General features: G+C 38.0%; 1 protein-coding gene and 1 pseudogene across 1 annotated transcript in view; both read left to right on the plus strand.

Annotated features, from left to right (window-relative positions):
* Nucleotides 1-21,235, plus strand: part of LOC144252149 (uncharacterized) — a 40,917-nt gene extending 19,682 nt beyond the window's left edge. The window contains 1 exon segment of the mRNA XM_077794667.1: nt 21,164-21,235. Coding sequence (XP_077650793.1) covers nt 21,164-21,235 — 72 coding nt within the window.
* Nucleotides 21,236-21,450: 215 nt separating this feature from the next.
* The window catches only part of LOC144252150 (growth factor receptor-bound protein 14-like), a 43,803-nt pseudogene continuing 42,032 nt past the window's right edge, over nt 21,451-23,221 (plus strand).

Below are 23,221 nucleotides of genomic sequence, written 5' to 3' on the forward strand. Positions count from 1 at the left end.
GAAAGACATCTTTAAGTTCTGTCCCTGTGGGCCTATAATTTTATCGTCTAGAGAAATATGACCAAAATCTCCCTGGAAAACACAGAACTGTGGCTTTCCCAGTGTAACATGTAAGCTGTCTCTTAATTTTACTTCTTCTTTGGTGGATAACAGCAATACTGGGAGAGCTGGTCTTCAAACATTTTCTGGACATATTTGGAAAGGCATCTCAATTGGAATCATGTCCAAACAAAATTGCTATTACTCTGATCATAACATCAAATTAGTCCAGTCCAATTAAACAATTTACAATGCCTCCACTTTAGAGTGAGGGATTTTTGGCACCTTCCATGGCTACACCATGGCTCTGAGGGTCCTCTCTCTACAATGTGTGGTAGGCCCCTCTTCCCTAGCTTTTTCTCACATCAAGCACCTGGTTTCTGGGTAGTGTTTTTTCTGCATGCCACCATTTCTAAACTGGCTTTTTTGTGATTTAGGCTCTGTGTAAAATATTAAAATTAATCTGAATTTCAGAAGAAGAAGAAGAAGAAGAAGAAGAAGAAGAAGAAGAAGAAGAAGAAGAAGAAGAAGAAGAAGAAGAAGAAAAGGCCACAGGCTGAGGAGATCACAGGAAGATTGAACATGGAGCAGAGTCAGAGCCCATGCTGAAAGGCAACCCGAAGGAACCTGTGATGAGCCCTCATATTCACTAATGGAGGTAGAGGGGAGGCCTACCCTTTCTCTGAGACAAACCATGTAATATTAGCTTAGTCTTCTCTGTACTATATATAAAGTTATATAAAGCATAAAAAATAAAATGGAGACTTGTGATGTAGAATCAAAAGAGAGTATTATCATTTCAAGCAGGTCACTGAAATTCCAGTGTTGGAGTCAGAAGATACTGCTTTATCACAACCATTGTCAATGAGTGAAGAGTTAATAATAGTATCATAAAAATAAAAAAAGGGTATTTTGAGAGAGATTTTGAAACTTGAATTAAATGTTAATAAAATAAAATAAAAACTGTAACATCTACAGGTAATTTTCCACATGCTTGAATTTGGAGTAGTTTAAAAGCTGCAGAAAAAAAAATGTATAAGAAATGCCAAATCATGAGACCTTCAAAGCAATGTGCAAAAGAAATATAAAATAGGAGGAGGGCATAAATAGTTGAACAAGCATATGTGTGATAAGGCAAGGCTCATTTTTGGAGGAGGAAGCCCCAGGCTTCATGTGCCTTGGAAAAGTATATCCTCTAGGCCAGCCCCCATCCTGGACGAGCCACTCCTCTGCCTTTGCTGAATTGGGTTGTTCCCTATTTCCTTGCATGGCATTGTCCATTGATCATGAAGTTACCACCTGGAATTCTCTCCTCTATGTACACTTATTTTCTGGGAGTATTGTGGGGTGAGTTGTGGCAGAGGGGTTGGCTTGTGTCCCCCCAGCTTTGTGGAGTCTTCATTTGTTTGGAGCCACAGAGATCTCTTTGGAGAGCTGCAGAAGTACAGACACACACCCTGGTTTTCCTATGGACTTGATGCACAACACTGAGCAGGTGAATCCAATCTTTTTGTCTAAGTTTCCTTGATTTTTAATATAAAAGTGATTGCATCTCTAATTGTGAGCAGTAGAGTCAATTACCCTGATACCTGAACTTTAGCTCCAGTCAGTGAAACAAAAATATCTGGGGAGTACTCTCAAGCATTGGATTTATTAAGCTTGCAGAGAGGTTCCTAGATGTTATGACTAGTATAAGATAAATGTTCATGGACCAAGGTCTTGAGTACAAATCATACATTTGTATTCTGGCTTTCATATATTTATAGAGGCTTGAATAGTTTTTTTTTCCTTTGGTACTTGGGATTGAACTCAGGGGCACATAACCACTGAGTCATATCCCCAGTCCTACTTTGTATTTTTATTAATAGACAGTGTCTCACTGAGTTGCTTAGCACCTCAATTTTTCTGAGGTTGGCTTTGAACTCACAATCTTTCTGCCTTAGGATCCTAATCTGCTGGAATGGTAGACATGTGCCACCTCACTTAGCTTGAATAGATCTTTAATTTCTCTCCTATTTATTTATTTTTAAGATGGGGCTAATGCCACTTGCTTCCCAAGACTATAGTGAGAATTAAATGAAGTCATAGATAGTTAGCACTTAGTGCCTAGTGAGTGCTCCATAAGCCAGGGGGATGACAGGCTTTATATTTTTGCTTTGTGGGCACCCAGCTTTAGCTTTTTTGGCAAAGTCTTGAAAAACTTAGCAAATCCCTGTTTAAAAAAATACAAAAATAGGACTGGTGATGGCTATGTTGCTCAATGGTGAAGCATGCTGAATTTCAGTCACTGGTACCAAAAATGTCATTTAATTTAGGACATTGTAATTATTTTATTAGTATGTTCATTTGTTACCTCTACATATATGGGCATAACATCATTGACCCTCATTTCTCAGGGCCTGAATCATCTCTCTTATTATCTCTTCCGTCAGTCTAAACTCAATTATTCTTCCTCTAATTTTTTTTTGAGATCCACTTCTTTTTTTAACTCCATTTTCTTTTACCTTTCTCGTATGAAAGAAAACACTTGACAATTGACTTTCTGCATCTGATTTATTTCATTTAATTTGATGTTCTCCAGGTTCATTCATTTCCCACAATTGATATAACTCCATTCTTGTTTATGGCTGAGTAGAATGAGTAAACTTGTGAAAATATGTGTAGATGCTATTTTCTGGGGATGCCACCTGCAAGCACACAGGACCTTCAGTGTCCAAGCTCAGCCTGCCATTGTGTGAGCCAGGGAATGAAGATGCAGAAGCAAAAGGTCTCATGTGAACCATTTGAGGTCTTCCAATCTGTGGCTCTGACTGCTTGAACATTCACCAAACCGCCTGGTAACATCCAGAGTGTCCTTTATTGTCTGCATTGATGACTAACCTGTCTCAGTGGTCTGTTTTCAGTACAGTTTTGTTCTCAAGAGAAGAGGGTCTATATGAAGGTAATATCTCCTGATTTTCCAGGTGTCAGATGTACGATTTGGCTCTTCCTTCAATTCTTTACTTTTTGTCCATTCATGAAACTGCCTTTATCCACTTTAGGTTAGTCCTCTCCTCATGTGGCACCTTTGTATTCATACTGGCCCTGAGCTCTGGTTGGGGGCATGAAATCTAGAGTCAAAGCAGACCTGGGCACACTGGCCCTGTGAACTTAATTATTTTATTTATTTATTTATTTATTTATTTATTTATTTTTTACTTTTCAAGGATTCATGTTTCGCATGTTGTGAAGTGGGATTGACAGCTAGTTATGGTGACATGTAATAATATCAGGAGCCATTGATGACCATGTATTGGACTATTGTTTTTGAGAATTTTATCCCTGACCTCTTTACTGGCAATAAGAACTCCATGAGAAGAAGCCATGTTTACATCCATCTTGCAGGTCAGGAATGCTCAGCTGTGTCGAGTTAACTTGCTTAAAGTCACACAGCTATCAAATGGCAGCTTCATTGTTGCTCTGGGAACAGAGGAAAAAATGCACAGATGAGCATGATAAAGTGTTGGCACATAATGATCAGGTCATAGAGCAGGAAAATGAATTACAGGTCCACTGGAAGGCCTGGCTCTAACCAATATACAGGCAGGGCCCCTGAGGAGGTGAGAGCAGAGTCCAGAGTACAGGGTAGAAGGAGGCTTCACTCCTTTCTTAAAGAGGTCAGAGAGTAACACAACAGGAGGCCTGGGCCTGCCTTGCAGGGATGGGGCGTAGAGGGTGGTTCCCAAATTTGACTTGAAAAAATGCAGAATGTGAGGATTGGGCTTGGTGGAAAGCCCCAAGTTCCTTGCTGTAGTATGTGCATGTACATAGGCACATACATGGAGGGATGCCCAGAGAGTTGATAACCTGTGTAAAATTAAAAAGAAGTGTTCATATTGAAGGAACAATTGAAAAGACAGAATTTTCTTTTAACTATATTTTAGTCTATTTGAACTGCTCTAAGGGAGTACTAGAATCATATACCTTAAAATAAAAAAAAATCATTTGTGCACTTCTGAAAGTTCAGATGTCCAAGATCAAATTACCAACAGGTTTATTGACTATTGAGAAACTGCTTTTTTATAAACAGCTCTAATTTGAAGGTTTGTGTCCCCTTGGGTACCTTGGTTGAACTCCTCTCCATTAAGATGATGGTATTAGAACGTGAGTCTTTGGGGAGTTGTTGAGGTCCTGAGGCTGAAGACTTCATCAGTGGAATTAATGCTCTAATACACAGTGCTACAGGCTTGCTGCCTTCTTCCACCATATGATGACACAGCCAGAAGCTTCTACCTATTAGAAATGTTTTTTCCAAGCATTGAATTGCCTTGTGCCTTGACCTTACACACTGTAAAAATGAGTGTCTGTGGCTTATAAACTACCCACTCTACCATAAATCATTATAGCAGCTTGATGAGAGTAAGGAAGTACACCATCTCTGTCCTCACAGGATAAATTGAGAAGTTTCTTTCCAGCTCTCTTTTAATAAATGACAATAATCCTCTCCCATGACTTAATAACCTGCAGGACCCCACCTTTGTCTGCCTAGGCTCATGATAAACTATCACAACATTAAAATACATACTCACACAGGGTCTAGGACTGGTCATTTTTCCCCAAGTCTCTATGGCCAAGCTTCTAAAACCTGGACCTGAAAGTAACTTTCAAGACCTCTCTGTGTTCTTGGCATTAAAATTTCAAAGAATTCTTCAGTGTATGTTAATTGTCATATCTATCTATTCACCAGCCTGCTCACACTATATAAGAAGTGGCCCCTGATCATGTAAACTCCAGTCTAATTGAGAAAGCATAAAACCCATGTTGTCCCTTGCTTGCTGACAATAAACTTTGCTTATGTATTCTGTGATCTTTTATTGCCAATCACTGATCAGTAAATGTTACATCACAGCAAGCTTTGCTACTTTAGGTAAACATTTTGTTCACATTGGAGAAAAGATCCTGGAAATCATGCAAGCTTAAGAAATTAGTCACAGAATAGTATGGTTCATGTTTGTGTTGTCAGACTCTTACCTGTCTGTTGGGCTTGATTTTTGTCCTTTGATTTAATTCTATGTTTTGAACATGGTTTTTGTTTATGTGGCTCAAATATAAACCCATGTTAAAAAATACTGAAGACTCACCTATATTCCATCCCCACTAATCTTTAACCATTGCCCTTCATGAACAACTGATTTAATTGTTTCTAGTATATATTCTTACTTTTTCTTTTTTGTACGAGGCAATAACAATAATAAGTTACTATGTAAATGTCTTTCTTACCCAAAAGTGAGTGCTCCTGTATATCCTTTACACCCCTTATTTTTCACTCAGTGAAACAACCTGGAAAACACTCCACATATGCAAAAATCTTAACTTTCCATGATATAGATAGACAAAAGTTGGAACTAAACAAATGATGGACATTTGGGCTATTTCTGAATTTCATTTCTTAACAATATTTCTGTATTGAATAGCTCTGGGAATCTATTTTATATTCCTGCAAATGTACATTCAATGTTCAGTCCTGCAAGAATTATTGCTTTATCAATGGCTATTTTTTATACTTTCAAATAATAAAGCCCAATTCGCTGGAGGGTTGCAACATTGTTCTTTCTCCCAGCAGGTATACAAGTTCATGCTTTATGTAGATACCCTGTATTCAGAGGCCACATTTTGGATATTCTGTGCACTATCACAATGTGCTTGTAATTTTTTTTTTTCTGAGAGAACCATTTCCTATTTCTGTTATTTTTTTCTTTTTACATATGATTGATACCATGTTATGGTTACAGAAGAAAACAGCAGTGTCCTACCCTAAATAAACCCATGGGTTGGTGAGAGTTCAATGCTGAAAACAATAATTTCTTCCCAGTACAATGATCACCAAGGACAAAATGCTTTTTGGTAGTTTGTGTCTTCCAACAAATTGATCTATATAATCTAAGTCCTTATACCTATGGGCTGATAGTTTTAAATATTGTTTATTTATTTTAATGTTCATGTATTAATAGTGATAACATAATTTATTTTTTAGTTAGATTTTTATCTATTTATTGACTTTTAGAAAGACCTGAGGACATGAGCCTTAGAAAAAAGACTTCCTGGAACGCCCCCAAAATTGAAAATAAATGCCTTAGAAAGTAATGCATTGGTACAATTTTCAGCATACACTAATAAATATAAGATCATGTTAGGTCACATTGATGATGGCAGTAGAAGAGAATGAGAATGAAGCATTCATGAACATGTATAATACCCACAAAGAACAAGGAATCACAGGCTCTGATGTGAGAATTGATGGTTGAGCTTTGCCAAGCAAGAGCTTCTGGGACTGAAGGTGATGTCATAGAGAACACTCAGTGGGCAGGTGGTACAAATGGAGAAGCACCCCCCAAAAAAAAACCTGTGAAAGTAGATTATTAATTTTTATTTGATGTCATCTCCAAAATTATGAGATAAAAACATCTGTAACTATGAACCTCATAATTATCAGCATCCCTAGATGTATTAGGGCCAAGATACCAATGGTAAAGATCTTGGGCTAGATCTTGTGCTAGAAAAGGAATGTGAAATTTCAAAAGAAAATTCTGGTGTTAGCTGAAATCTCAAAATAAACTTCAGAGGAAATGTTTCTTTTACTAATAAAATAATATTGTTTTTTGATCTTTTTCATTTTTTTCATGTTCCATATCAATAGTATATATTTTAGGAGAAAATGAATCAGAAACCTTTGTTTAAAATAGTGTCATCTTCATCAATCTCAGCCTATCCTATTACCAGAGATATATGAGGATTCACAAAAAACACATTTTTATCACTTCAGTTATCAAGTTCCTCTAATAACCTCCAGGTGCCATTCCAATATTATTACCAAATTATGTCTGGATTATGTAATGGTAGTTGTGCTCCCACTGTACATAGGCTTTCTTATAGATTCAGAATTACCATATATTATCAAAATAGTTATTGATATAATCTCATCTTGAGTTTTTCTGGGGTAGTGTATTACTTTGATTTCATCTTTCTCTTCTTGATTGAGCAGTAGGAACATATTGAAAACTCTACAATTTTCAGTGAATTGAAATGGAAAGATTGCACAAACGTAAAGAATTGCAACCTTCTCAAAAATGCATCTTAATGTAGTAGTTGTGCACTTAGATGTATTTTTTGGTTCTGCCTTTTGACATTTATTACCAGAACTAATGCCTTTAATATATCATCTAAGATGACACTGAGAAGAATGCCCTCTAAGATGATTTTTATAAATTTGTATTTATAATGTTTTATTGAGTTAAAGTGTTACCTTGATGCTAAATCTGATCATCTTGTATGACATTTAAGGAGTCACATTACATATATTCTAGAGCTATTGTGTGTGAAAGAAGAACAGTTATCAAATATAAATGGGATTCTGAAATAAAAAGTCCTCAGTAGAAATGCTGGCCATTATGTTTTAATTATCCAGTTTCTTATATATGTGATTTAATAGATTTAAATCTTTTCTTTTAATAATGGCTACATATGTTTTTGCTTCAAATTGTTTTCACAATGTTAAAATATTCTAGCAATATGTGTAGAAAACCCTTTGGCAGTATTAAAGGCCTGTCTTTGAATCCCCAGTGTAGCTATCCACCTTGCATATATGTCATTATCATGACCAGAAAAAATAACTTAAGTGACCAAAGTCCAGCTATTGAATATCAGTAGAACTATATTATTATTGTCTTCTCCTCAGTCATCTGGAATAGAGGTGGTAATTAAAGTCACATTTTAGATAGGCTCAAAGTCATTTCATTGTAAGGTTTTTAATTAAAGAACAAGAATTGGACCCAAGCCTAAAAGATGAACTTCCATAAAATCCCAATATTCATCTGCTTGAAGGAAGCAATGTATTTCTTTAGTAAAGAAACCACACATAAAATTGATACAGAAAATTTGATGTTAATCTGATGGAATATTTTCTATACAAGGCATGTTGTGTTTTAAGTCAAGTGTCTGAAATAGTAGGTATGTATTTTAAATTGTTTCAAGCCACATATTAAAAAATACCGGGAATCAGGGCTAAGATTGTGGCTCAGTGGTAGAGTGCTTTCCTAGCACATGTGAGAAACTGTGTTCAATCCTCAACACCACATAAAAATAAAATAATAAAATAAAGTGTAAACACATTTTGAAAAAGAATAGCATTCATCAGAAAACCATGTGGATGAGGCTAAATCATTCCATGACTCTTTAGACATTTTAGATATAAAAGACATGACAGTAAGAAAAACCAAAATAGTTAAACATTTATTAACATAGGATACCATTTCAAAATTTGAGGTGATGTAGATATTTGGTTAAAACATCAAAGAGTTGATTTCTGTTTATTTTAATTTTTAACTGGAATCTACTATTTGTACTTGGATATGAGACCCATTATTGTAACTCAACATGAGTATATAGTGTGTAGTTATCAGATCAGGGTAATTTTCATCTAATTAAAATTATTATTCTTTGTTTGAAACCTGCAAATTTCTGGCTATTTTGATTTGTTTAATAAGTTATTGTAGAACATAATCACATTATTGTGCTATAAAACTTAAGAGTTACTTTCTGGTCTTAACCGTTTTTAGCACTCCTTACACACAATCAGTCTCTTTCTCATTCTTATCATAAATCTGGGAAGCATTTCTGTTTCAGTTTCTGTGAAATTAATGTTTTAGCTTCAACACATAAATGCCACATGCAGTATTTGTGGGAAAATAAATGTCATTACTAGGAAAAATAAAATATTATTTTCAATTAATAATTTGGGATATTGGCATAATTCTTTGCATTCACTTATTCAGTGTTTTAAACTTGTCTATAATAATAAATCTGGAAAATGAATAAGAATATATAAATCAAATATCCATGTTTTCATGATTTTATGGGTCACATTTGGTCAATGGGAGTAATTTTTGTGACATCTATTTTTATAAAAATGGCATATGATAATTCTTATAAATTTATTTATAATAAGTGAATATATTATATGTACATTTTTGGATTGTAAGTTTAAGTAGATCCTTGTTTCCATGGAATAAATAACTTTCAAAATTGTATTAGAGTTGGCTCAGTGGCACAGGCCTGTCATTCCAGTGGATGTGGAGGCTGAGGCAGGAGTATTGAGAGTTCAAAGCAAGGCTCATTAACTTAGTGAGGTCCTGAGAAACAATTTAATGCTTTATCAAAATAATAAAAATAAAAAAAACAAGATAGAAAAGAGGAACCAGACAGAGTGGCACAGACCTGTAATCCCAGTTGCTCAAGAGGCTGAGGCAGAAGAATCAAGAGTTCATAGTAAGCCTCAACAAAGGTGATGAACTAAGAAAATTACTGAGACTCTAAATAAAATACAAAATGAGGCTGGTGATGTTGCTCAGTGGTGGAGTATCCAAGAGTTCAATCATAGAAGGGCCAAATCAAATAAATAAATAAAAGGTACTAGGTATGAGGCTGGCCCTGTGGTTCAGTGGTAGCACAATTGAATTGCATGGCATGTGTGAGGCACTGGGTTTGATTCTCAGAACCACATATAAATAAACACAATAAAAATCTGTCAACAAAGCAAAAATATTTTAAAACGTGGCGATGTATCAGTGGGTAACCACCCAAATGCACTCACCCTGTACCCCTTCTCTATCTGGGATGACCATCCTAAAACATATGAAAGAACAATATCTCAGCCTGGCCTCCTATCCAGCATTTCTCTTTTAGCAGCCCATGAGGACCCATTCCTCACTTGATGCCCATTCTTTCATGCCACCATGTGACTATGAATTGGGCCTGGACTAAGCATCCCGAGCACAACTGGTTGTTAAGGTCCAGGTTCAGGTATCACTAATTCATTCCACTAGGACGTTATATTTTATAAAATGAGTTTCTAATAATTCAAAATGACAGGTTTAGGGCTGAAAGTACAGTTCAGTAGTAAAACTAGTGTTTCACATGTGCCTGGCTCTGGGTTTCTCTGCCATGCTACCAGAACCAGTGTGAGCTTCATGAAAGAGGATTCAATGCATAAGAAATTGCTAGAGAGTTTTAAATTAGAGAGACTCTCATTACATTTAGCACAGCTCTGAGATGGCTTCTCCTAGTTCCCGCCTCCAGCCACCTAATATGGTGGCGAGATTTACAGAAGAGACTAGAGAGAGGGGGAGAACATGTCAGGGAGTTAGCTTTTATTGGGCAACAAAAAATTCAAAGGAAAATCCCATCCAATGAAGTATAAGGGGGGGCAGCATCCCATTTTCAGGGCCAGCAATTGGGTCTTCAGGTCAGTGACCAGGCACGGATCAGCACAGACAAGCCCTCGGACCTGGGAAAGGGTGGGGAAGGCTTTTTAACACAGGCTGTATTTAATCACCTCTCACCCAGGCAGGGAGGTAACTCAAATCACGTGTAAGGATGGCCTCCCAGAATCCAACTCCAGCATGTAAAAAAAAAAAAAAGCCAGGAAGGCCTGGTGGCACATGCCTATAATCCCAGTAACTATAGAGGCTGAGGCAGGAGGCTCACAAGTCTAAGGACAGCTTCAGCAATGTAGTGAGGCCCTAAAAAATCTTAGAGAGACACAATCTTTGAAATATAAAAAGGGTTGGGGATGGTTGTTCAGTGATTAAGCAATCCTAAATTTAGTCCCCACAACCAAAAACAAACCAAACCCAAACTAAAAGTGAAAAACAAACTGTATTCCCCAATATTCTTTGCAGGTAGGGGTCTCTATGATACTGTGCTGGCCAAAGAGATATCAGTGGAAGCAACTGGGCCTCTAGATCTTTGTTTTTTCCTTCTTCCCTTTCCCCTGATTTCTGTATTGAATAGATTGCAGAATGAAAAAGAGAAAAGGTTCTGGGGCATGATGGCATAGCTGGATAGCCATAGCAGCCCAGAATACCAACCACTGGGCTTTTTTGATTTTCAAGTAAAAGGAAATATTTTTCAGTATTTTATGGGTATATTTTTCTAGTAGTGGAAAGAGAGATGCATTGATTTTTCTTCTTCTTCTTCTTCTTTTTTTTTTTTTACTTTCTTTTCATTGTCCTCAGGTACAGGAATAATGTAGGCCAAGAGAACCAGCCATTTTTGTCACCAATTATTATTCAGGTCTCTGGGGATGGAAAGAAAGTACAACAGAAAACCTCAGCTTTACCTAATCTGAGCCCTTGGGGGCAGAGTTAGGCCTGAGTCATCTTCAGGATCTCTCACCTGCCACAGAATGTTCTCAGAGAGTATCTTTTCTTTTGATGCCAACACTCAAGTCCAGAATGTCAAGGTTCCCATGGCTCTCCTGAGAACTGTTCCACAACAGGCTGACACTGGTCCCAATCTCAATTCCTGCACTGATGGGCCATTGGGAAAGTGATTTTAAGCAAGCCTTACTATTCCCATTTTTGAAGTGGGTCTTATCCAAAAAAGACTTGAATCTAAATGAACACAGAAGGAAGAAGCCAGGGTCCAAGGACTGAAGATGAACACTGGCTCCAGAGAAAGCTAGGATTTGAAAAAATATTCAATTAAAGTGAGGTGGCAGGTAAAGTATAGACCTTGACATAAAACAATAGGCTGACAGCAAATTGTCAGGTGTGGGAATTGACATATGTGTGAGAGACTGACTTTTCACAGCCTCCAGTATAGGTGAAAATGAATGCTAAAATTGTAATATGTAACATAAGAAAAAGGAACCACTTTTTTCTTTTTCTTTGTACAAGGATTTGAACCTAGGGGCACACACCACTGAGCCTCATCCTCAGATTTTTTTAATGTAATTTTTTAACTTTTGAGACACATTGTTAATCACAATATTAGTGTATTCTTATATCAAACAAGCACTTTGGTCACAAAATAAATGTCATGTTAGCAACTACTTCTCTTTTACTGATTTTGTTTTTTTTCCTTAAATACAAGTGAAAATTGTTTATTTTCATATTTAATAACTTTTTTATAATTTTTGCCATTATTTTATTTTATTTTTTTTTATTTTTATGTGGTTTTGATGATATAACCCAGCACCTTGTGTGCACTAGGCAAGCAATCTCCCAGTGAGCCACAAAACCAGCCCACATTTAACCCCATTTTAATCAAATTCTGTTCATTCTTTCTACTCACCCTTGCTTTTTTATTTACTCTCCAATCTATGTGACTAAAAAGGCCTGAGAAATGATACTACCTAATGTTAATTCTGGTGTTTGGGGCACTGGGTTTTGCCAAGATTCCCACCCTTTGGGAAGTTTTTTAGTATTCTACTGTATATTTTGAATTCTTTATAGGAGCCTTTAGCATTGTTGTAGAGCAATGCAAATAGTTTCCCAAAATATGGCACTATTTTTTAAAGGTTTGTGGACATTGAGTGACATGATGAGAAAAGCACCTGGCATGGTGTGGTTGTGTGATTCTGAGAAGACACAAATATCATTGTGAGGTCACAAATGGTGTTCTTACATATAATTAACAAATGTTCTTCCATTTGTTCTTTATCATACTTCAACTCATCCTTCAATACCTACTTCAATGTGAAGAATTCATACTCTCAGCCAATACCTATACCCAGCCAACCAGACCCCTTCTCTGAAGACTTAAGAATCTGAGCAGCAACAAAGCAACAGCAGAAAGGCTTCCAGTGTGCTCATATAGCATTGGGGTCCAGGAAAGACTATAAAGGGGTTTTGGGCACTGAAATCACCTGGCAAAAACCAGCTCCTGGTTTTATTGAATTTTGCCATCAGGTTCCCTTGACCTCCCTAGTGTCATCTGTAGAATTTTTTTTTAAAAGCACCCAGTTAGGTTTCTGCAGCTTGAAACCCAAGTCCCCAACTGCTGCCCTATCTCTACAGCATTGAGTCAGGCTGTCAGAATAAACAATAGTTATATATAAGTCATTATAAAGAGGCTTTTCTTCTGAGACTCAACCTTGAGAAAGATGGCCATGGTCAGACACTTATGCTCCCTCATTCTGAGATGCCCCAGCTGGCTGGAGAAGAGATTACAGATGACTCTTGTTTGCCAAGTAGCTGTGCCCATCCTGTGCTGAAAGGGTAAGACAAGGTGCTTACGGCAACAGAGCTAAAGAAAAGCAGAAGGCCATATCCTTTGCAAACATGCTTTTTAAAATTCTGGCTGGGCTCTTTCACATATAGGGCATGGACCTTGCTAATTGCTTGCCAGGGCCTCTTCTGCATCCATAATACACAGATAGTATTGAAACGTGCTCACCTTTATGCAAATAAAGTATTGTCATCAGCTGAATTTTGTAAATGGAGATACTCTGACTTAGGTTAGCAGAGTTGTTCAAGATCAAACATTAAAGATGTGGGGGTGCAAAGGTGACCAGGGCCCAAAGGTAATTGTCCCTTAGACTCAGTTGATGTCACAACCATGGGCGTCTCTGCAAGATCCCATTTTTTTTTCATTTCAGATAGAGTTTTCAAGGAGCAGTAGAGAGTCCAGGTGGCACAGGGAGGCTGCCATGGAAGTGAACTTGATGGAAAAGCATGGATAATGAAGAAGAGCAGAGCAATTTTGTATATTAGTGGATGTTGGTGGCTAAGCCAGACTGCAAATATTCCAGAGCTAGAGGGAAAATCCTGCAATCCAAGAGTGTTAAATATGTCAGTGGAGGCTGAGCCACGTGGACAGAATGCAGAGTATCAAGTGGATGGAGTGGGCGTGGCTCTGCATAAGAGAGCAGGTAAGAGGCAAGATGTTGGGTAGTGCCCATTGAAATAAAGTGGAGAGGACCTAGTGGGGCTTGAATGTTGGGCAGAGCTGGTGAGGCAGAGCCAGGCTGAATGAGGGGAGCCCAACCCATAAGAAAAGTGGGTGGGGAGGAAACAGGCGAAGCAGGTAGGATGCAGCACCCCATCCAGCACTCCTTAGGTGAGCACATCCTAGGAACCAGCAGGCACAGTGGTGCAGGAGCAGAGGGCATGCAGGGTGTGTCCACAGGAGGCAAATAGAGTCAGGTGAGGCATCTGGAAATTCTGTCAGGAGACATTGTGGACCCAGTGGGGAAGCAGGATCTTTGGACTCTGAGATAGAAATGTGACCTCAGGGTCTGCTCCATTGGGGGGTCTCAGTTTTCTGTCTTACACACTGAGGCAATGGAGGAAGGCTGAAGATGCCACAGCACAGCCTTTCTTGGTTCCTCCCTCTCATGGGATGCTGTGTACTTTCCATATTTCAGGTTAATTTGGTTCCATGGGGTTTCTGGAAGAAGTCTTGGGGATATCACTTGAGACATTTTGTTTGGGGAAACAAAAACTTTACTGGCATGTTCACAGAGACTTGTCTTAGTGCCTGCTATGTACATACTGAGACCTGGAGGTCCAGAGGGGGTAAGCCTGTGATGCAGCCATAACTTGTTGGAGCTTAGTTTCGATAGCACAGCCCACTTCACTCATTCACTCAGGCACCAGAAGTGTTTTCTAGCACCTAGGCAGTGAAAAAAAAAACATAGATGGGGGAGGAGGCCTTAACCCTTTCCAGGGGCGACTTTGGGGAACTGCCTAAATCTGTAAAGTAGAACACGATGCAATGCCTGCCTCTCAGGCTGGTCCAGCTTCATGATTCTCTGAAAGGCAGTTTGGCATGGATGGGGCAGGGGATCTATTTTGACAGTATTATCATTTAGTTTTTTTCTTCATTAAACATTTATTTTTTAGTTGTAGGTGGACACAATACATTTATTTTATTTTTATGTGATGGTGAGGCTTGAACTCAATGCCTCATGTGTAATAGGAGAACACTCCTCATCTGTGAAAAACCACAGCCTTCATTTAGTTTTATATATGGAAACATAACCCCTTGCATTTTAAAATAAAAGTATAATGCCAGGCTCTGTTCTAGGCAAAGAGGACACAGTCATGTACAAAACAGCAAGGAATCTCTGCTCTCATTCTTGTGGGGGCTACTATTACCCTGGTCTGGAGGAAGAATTCAGGCACTAAAGTGACGTGGAGTACTGACGCCCTTTAGGCATCTGATCTAATGTTACCATCCATGGCAATGTTTTACCTTCTCAATTATTCTAAAACACACCCCTCACCATGTCACTTAGCTGCCCCAATTCTTTTCTACCTGTGAGATAAAGGCCTCATTAAAGATTTCACCCTTGCTGGCTTCTCTAGTTGCATCTCCCCATCCCTCACTGAGATTTCAAGAATTCTTGTCTCATCCCTACTTGTACTTACTGTTCTGCTTAATGAGGGTACTTACCCATTGTTAAAAGTGCTAACTCCTAATTAGACACTAGATGGCGCCAGAACTTTACTTTTGACTTTTTTTTTTCTAGCATCCACCAGTACTGCCTACTTATTGGCTGGCTTCGTTAAGAAACATTTTAGAAAGCCCTTCAGTATTTGTTTTACAAGCAGCTTTTTATTTTTTTCATACAAATATTCGTTAATTTTATGTATGAAATTAATCATCCATCTATGAAATGGAGTAGTACACTAACTATCAAGTGTATATATGTTGGTGTATGTGTGTGTGTATTTATTTAGTTATTTATGAACATATATATTTTTTGCAAAATTTATTCAGAAGTGGGATAAGGGTTTCAATTCAGTCCTAGCCTCTTTCTACACCTGTTTTTTTTGGGATGTTGCAGGAGTCCTTACTAATATTGCAGGTATTTCTTTCTCTTTTCTATGCTGTGGTTATTATAAGCCATTAAATAGAATAAAAGTATCTCAGAGATGCCAAGTGTTATCTCACTTGTAGTTGTCCATTTGGCATCTCTAGGCCTAAGTAAATATTCAGTGCTTTTTGGCAAAAGCAGCATTTAAGTCCCTCAATATGAGGAGGATTTGTGGCTATTTAGCAGAACTTGTCCCCATGGATATAATTATCAATAGAATATGTATTATATGACATGATGGCATGACTTGGTAAAAGGAATAAAAGTGATTTAACCTGATTTATTTATTTATAATTATATATTTTATAAATATATAATGAACATATAATTATATACTTATCAAGCAATAATTTTGAATACATGTATCTCTCTTTCACATATATGTTTATAATATTGTCTTTAGGATAAGCAAGTTTGGGGATGGATTGGAGTGAGTGTAATGGTGAAAAGATCAAGGACAATTGCTGAATTTTTGACTTGAGCACTATAGGGTAGTTGCTGATACCCAATCCTGCATGGAGCAGAAAAACCACATGATGCAGGGAAAAGAGTGCTAGTCTCAAAGAAGGCTTTTGTGTTGATGTTTGTGATTTCTCCTTGATATCCACAGGAACATGTCTGAACATGAGAGGACAGGACTGGGAAGAAAATGAATATGTGGAAGGCAGGGGAATGTGCAAAATACTGCAATGAGACTGAGCATGACCCTGGGTGTGGATGAAGATATAGAAGTACAGGGAGCATTTCTCTGAGCTGGGGGAACACCTACATTTAGCAATGGAGAAGAAAATTGCATGAAGAAGACAGAGAGTGAGGGCATCCAGTTAAGGAGATAGAAAACTAGGGAAATGTAATGACATGGATTTCTGGAAGAGATGATTTTAATAAGAAAGACAAAACCTCTTGTTCTAAAAACTACTAAAAGTGAACTACAGGGTGATAAAGGAGGGACCTTGAGATTTGGTGCCATAGTGGTTTCTGATGATCTCAGCTGAGCCCCTGTTCTCAGATGGTGGGAACTGAAGCAAAATGGAAGATTTTTGGAAAAATTAAGGTCAGCATAGTGAAGGCAAAATAGCTGGAGATCTTTTTTCTGATTGTGTACAATGAGATAAAGGGAGACTCAGCCAGGTGTTAACATTAATGGCCTCTGAGATGTGGGAAGAGTTTATTATTGCAAATGTTTATTTGTGGCTGCAGAAATTTTTTTTTCTATTACCATGTTTGCCACCTCTACCCTAGAGTTGATTTTTTAGAAGTAATATAGAAGCCTAATAGTAATTTCTGGATAGTAGTAAGGGTGCTGGGGCAAGGCAAGGGATGAAATAAGAAGATAGATAATTAGATATGATCACAGTATACCTTGCATTCAGAAATATTATGTTCAATTTCATTAACATGTGCAATAAATATTTGTTAATTAAAAACAAATTAAAACTAATTAGTCTATTTGATCATTGAAAGTTAGGCACTCAACACTGAGGAAGAGAGTATACTTTTGGTTTGTTTCCTGCTTGTGAAAATGGTTATTGTTAGTCACCTATAAAGAGAACTTATTAAATAATTTTGGAAGAAATAGTATGCATATGAAATACCTTGTTGTCAAAGTATAAAGAGATTATCTGATGGTCACTGAAATATTTGAAGTGCTACAGTCCATCCATTGTTAAGGTAGTTTGTGCCAGGTTCATCCTTTGGGGATGAAATATTTTCCTTATTCCTTCACTATTTGTTGCAATCAAGTAACTGAATCTGCCCACCCATAAAATGACAAGGATACCAAGCTCCGCTTGCAGGAGGGGATGCTATTCTCCTGCATTGTTTTGAACTCTTTTATATGAAATATGTGTCTGTTCCCATCACTTATTATCAAAGAAGTCAATTATGTTTTATCAGTAAATATATATTCATTTGTTGCTTTCACATATAATTTACTGATAATGTTTTATTTTATTTTATTTTATTGCTCATATTTTTCCAGCTTTCACTCTTTCAGGATCTTTTACTTTAGTTCTCATGTCATCTGTCAGGAATTCACATGTGGGACATCTTGGGAGACTCTCCTCTTACTCTTCCTTCTTTTTCTCCTACTATATTCAGGTTCATTTTTTAATTTATCTTACCAGATCCTAGAATCATCATTTTCTCCAGGGAAATATACACATTTTACTGGTATTTTTAGGGAAACTTCTGTAATTTGTCAGGCCCAATGTAAAATGAAAACTTTTGCTTTCTCTATAAAAGCAAGTGACATCTACCATTGACATCATGCCACAGAAATCTATTTCTTTCTTATGTGATCTCTTCACATGTCATGGTAAATTTTGTCTCTCTTTTTATTGTCCTTATTACAGAATTTTAAATTTTTAGCAAGACTTCTAACATTCATCTTTATGTATGCCATATCAATTCTAAATGCAAACTTATGAGCAAGTCACATTGGAGAGCTTACCTTGTGTTCATTAATACCAAAGCAGTGAATGTTACACAGAACCAGTGCAATTGTTTTTACTACACCTTGATAACTGTGAACAATTTCTCCAGCTGGTTTGTTAATGAGTTTGAAAGAACTGAAATAAATGACTGTGGACACCCTACTTTTCCTTTCCCTTCATATTATCAGCTGGAGAGGTGGGTAAACACAGTGAAGTACCTTGAGTGACCAAGCTGTCTTCTTTCTGTATTTTAATCTAATTCTGGTTGAACATTAAGGTGTGGCCTCCCTGGGTATCAGCACCATCTGTTAAAGAGATTAACTATCCTTTATTCATTCTGTGTTGTTGGCCTTCTTCTCAAAGATGAGTGTGAAGTGAATGTCTGGGATTATCCTTGTTCTCTTTTCTATGCATTGGTCTACATTTTGCCCTCTATTTCAGTGCAACAGTGTTTTAATTCTTATAGTTTGAAATTTGTTTAATTCTATCTTTTTGACATTTTTTAAAATTAGCTATACATAAGAGCATAATGCATTGACACAGTGTACATAAATGGAGTACAACTTCACGTTTTTCTTTTTGTACATGATGCTGAATTACACCGGTCATGTAATTGTATAAGCGTGCAGAGTAATAATATCTGATCCATTTCATGATCCTTCAGAACCACATACCTCTTTCCCTCCCTTTGCTTCCCTCTCTCTAACCCAATGTGCATTTATTCTTCTCTAGTGCCTTTCATTGTGAATTAGCATCTGCACATAATATAAAATATTCAGCCTTTGAAATTTTACTATTGGTTTATTTAGCTTAGCATGGTAATCTCAAGTTTCATCCATTTGCCAGCAAGTGGCACAATTTTATTCTTTCTAGGGTTGAGTAATATTCTATCACACACACACACACACACACACCGATACACAAACACACACACATACACACACACATAGACACACACACATATATATATGTGTGTGTGTGTGTGTATATATATATATATATATATATATATATATATATATAAAATATATCACTATTTATTCATTCATGTGTTGAAGGATACCTAGGTATGTTCCATAGTTTAGCTATTGTGAATTGACCTAATTTACATTGATGTGGCCACCAGCAATGTATGAGTGTTCCTTTTCTCCTGTGACTCCATTTTGTTTTATGACTTCATCCTGTAAAACAACCCTGGCAAGTAGAAGAGTCATGACTGGGGTAAAATGTTCTTTTCCTTTTGCTATAGAAACCTTTAAGAACATGGAACTACCTAATGGGGCATTGTTTCTGTAACTAGGGTAACGGGGCTCTGTAACTGGGGTGACTGGGCTGTGATTGGTTAGGCTTTCCTCTGCTTGACTGCACTGTCCTGTTTTTGTAACCTGGCTTGCTTGCATTGGCTAGACACCCTGAACACCCCTTTTGCAGTTTCCAGTCTTATAAGGAGTGCTCTTGCAATTGTTTGGGGCTGCTCAGGGGAACAGCTTTATGTTCTGGTCCGCCGCCACTGGTGTGCTTCAATAAAAGCTTGATTCAATTATACATGAGTGGTCTGGAAGTCAGTTTATGAAACCCTGGGACAGAGCTTTAACTATAACACTCCCACATCCTCATGAACACTATTATTGCTCATATTCTTGATAATTGCCATTATGACTGCAGGGAAATAAATTATTGAAATAGTTTTGATTTGCATTTCTGTAATTGCTAAAGATGATGGTCTTTTTTATATGTTTGTTGATCAATTTTGTTTCTTCTTCTGTAAAGTGTCTGTTCAGTTTCTTCATCCACTTATTGATGGGTTATGTCTCTTTTCATGACAATAAGTTTGTTGAGTTCTTTATATATCTTGGAGATTATTGTTCTATTTGATGTGTATGTGGTAAGGATTTATTCTCCCATTCTTTAGGCTCTCTATTCATGTTATAGATTGTTTCCTTTGCAAAGAGTAAGCTTCTTAGTTTGAATCCAATCCCTTTATTGATTTCTAATTTTACTGTTTGTGTTTTAGGACTCTTGTTTATTAAGTCAGCTAACAGGATGAGGATTTGGACCTTCTTTATTTTTACTGCTAGGCACAGGGCCTCCATTCTCATGTGTAAATCTTTGATCTACTTTGAATTGATTTTTGAGCACAGTGAAAGATAGAAGTTTAATTTCATCTTTCTACGTATGGATTTCCAATTTTTGCAGCAACAATTGTTGAAAAGGCTATATTTTCTCCAATTTATGTTTTGGTCACCTTTGTCTTGTATGGATTGGTCTATGTGTCTTTTGATATGGAGTTTTCTTTTTCTTTCTTTCTTTTTTAATTATTTCTCTGTAGTATAGTTTAAGGTCTAGTATTGTGATGTCTTTTGATTCACTTATTTTGTTGATAATTGCTTGTTGAGAATGACTATTGTGGCTCTCCTATTTTTTTCAAATGAATTTCATGATTGCTTTTTCTAGTTTTATGAAGAATGTCATTGGATGTTTAAAAGGAATTGCACTGAATCTGTATAAGTATTTTGTTAGTATCACCATTTTGACTATGATCATTCGTCCTATCCAAGAGCATGGGAGATCTTCAATTTCTATCTTTAGTGTTCTGTGGCTTTCATTGTAGAAGCATTTTACCTATTTTTTGGATGGATTCCCAAGTATTTTATTTTATTCTTTCTTTTTCTTTTTTGAGGCCATTGTTAGTGGGGTGGTTTTCCTAAGTTTTTTTACACTGAATTCATTGCTTGAGTATAGAAATTCATTTGGTTTTTGGGTGTTTATTTTATATTCTGCTACTTTGCTGAATTTGTTAGTCAAGAAAGTTTTCAAGTGAATTTTTTTGGATTTTCTAAATATAGAATCATGTCATTAATAAATAGTGAAAGTTTGATTTCCTATGTTTGTATTCATTTATCTATTCATTTATTTATTAAAGATAAATGAATAGAAATATAGGTCTTGGATAGAGCTTCAAGGATGATGTTGAATCAAAGTGGCAAAAAAGGCATCGTTTTCTTTTTTTGAATTTTAGAGGGAATGCTTTAATTTTTTCTTCCTTAAGAATAATGTTTCCGAGGAGCTGCCACAGAAGGCCTGGGCCCAACGGCCACTGCCTGGGTGGGCACAGGGCTGAATGGAAAGGGGAGGGGAGCGAGCCCGAAGGGAGGCCATGACCACTCCTCCCACACCGGGTGCAACGGAAATGCGGAGGCTGGAAACACTCTTCTATGGTGATGAGGCACTGAGCAGCCTGGGCAATGGCGTCAGTGTCAGCAGCAGCAAATTTGCGTGCCTGGCCCGCTTTTCCCTGGGGCACCCAAACAGCATCAGCAGGCAGAGTGGTGAAGAATGACAGCTGACGCTGAGCCTGAGCAGCAAACAAGTGGTTGTTGCGCCACCTCTGGCCCCCTGCGCAGACTGCACCCCCAGCTGCTGCCACCGACAGCCTGCTCTCCAGCCGACCTGGGGCTGCTCAAGCTCACCTCTGCTGAGCTTGAACGCCTCAACATCCAGACCTACAGGCTGGTCACAACCACGCCGAGGAGCACGCAGTTCCTCTACCCAAGATGGTGGCCAGCGAGGAGCAGGAGTTCACTGAGGACTTTGTCAAGGCCCTGGAGGATTTGAACAAGCAGCACCAGCTTGGTGTGGGTGCAGTCCGGCTGCTGCTGTGGCCTCCCAGGAGGACCCTCTGGCCCGGCATCAGGCACCACCCTCCCAGCTGGTACTGGTCTTCCTAAACCTGAGCTGTTACAAGGATGGCACCAGGAGTGCTAGGGATACTGCAACTGTCGCCTTCTCCTCCTCGCCCATACCCTTCTCACAGCTGCTGCCTTCCAGTGGTGTACAGCCTGGCTGTGCTCAAGGACAGCCACAGATGGTGCCCAACTTGCCAAGCTTCAGCGAGAGCCTGCTGTCACTAATCGATATGGACATGCATAGTGCATTAAGGCTGAGCCCAAGCAGCTGTTCAACAATATCGCAGCCTCCAAGTGCTCCAAGGGCAAGCTGGAGCATCTCTCACCTGGAGGAGAAAGTGGTGAGCTCAAGAGCCAGAACACAGAGTTGGCGTCCACCAGGAGCCTGCTGCCCAAGCAGTTGGAACAGATCAAGTAGAAAATCTTCAGCCATTTTAACAGCGGCTGCCAGCTTCTACCCCAGCCCAAGTTTCCTCTTTTTTTTTGCTTCATTTTTGTTTTAACTTGCCTATCCCTGGAGATGAGTGAGACAGAAGAAAAACCGTTCATATCTGAGAAAAAACTATTTGCGTCTGAGGAACAGATAGGGAGAAAGGACGGATGCACACATCAGGAGGATAGAAAGGCTATAATGAATTTTTGTTGTTCCATTTTTATTGGATTCTGCGCGGTTTTGTTTGGCGTCATCTTGTTGGATTGTATTATAGTAGAAATACGGAATCAGAAATTAGTAAAAAACAAACCAAAAGACTGTTAAGTAAATTGTTAGAGGAAGGAGGCAACCCAGTAAAATCAAGAGAGTCAGGGCATACGTTGATACAATACAAAAATGTAGCCCATGTCTTTTTAAGGAGGAATTGTTAAATATATCACAGTGGGACCATCATGGTGAATATTTAAAAAGAATAGAAAAGAAAAGCCCAGGAACTCTGCCAGTTGGCACATTGACATTGTGGGCGTTGGTATCTGGTTTGCTTAGTCCAAAGCCTTCAGTTCAGACAAAGGTAGAGGAAGAAGAAGACATATTGATTCAAGTAAAAGAGAAGGTCTCTCAAGTTAGTCAGAGAAAAAGATCCAAGTAAAAGAGAAGGTCTTTCGAACTAGTCAGACAGAGGAAGAAAGTGTAAAGCAGAAAAAGCCAGGGGAAAAGTTACAACAGGAGACTGCTAATAACACCTTTCTATCAGAGAGCATAAGTGTCCAACCAACAGCATCACCTCTACAGGAGACTGCGACTAACAGCATTCTATCACCAGAGGGCATAAGTGTCCAATCAACAGCACCACCTCCATATGCTAGGAGGCTCCCAACCCCCGCAGTTGATAGTTGGGATCCTGAGACAGGATCTCAAGTATTAACATGTCCTGTATTTGAGGTAGGAGGGCAGCAAATTTACCAGGGTTTAATTTTCAAAACAGTGA

The sequence above is a fragment of the Urocitellus parryii genome, unplaced genomic scaffold (genome assembly GCF_045843805.1).
Source record: "Urocitellus parryii isolate mUroPar1 unplaced genomic scaffold, mUroPar1.hap1 Scaffold_37, whole genome shotgun sequence".
Classification (NCBI taxonomy): Eukaryota; Metazoa; Chordata; class Mammalia; order Rodentia; family Sciuridae; genus Urocitellus; species Urocitellus parryii.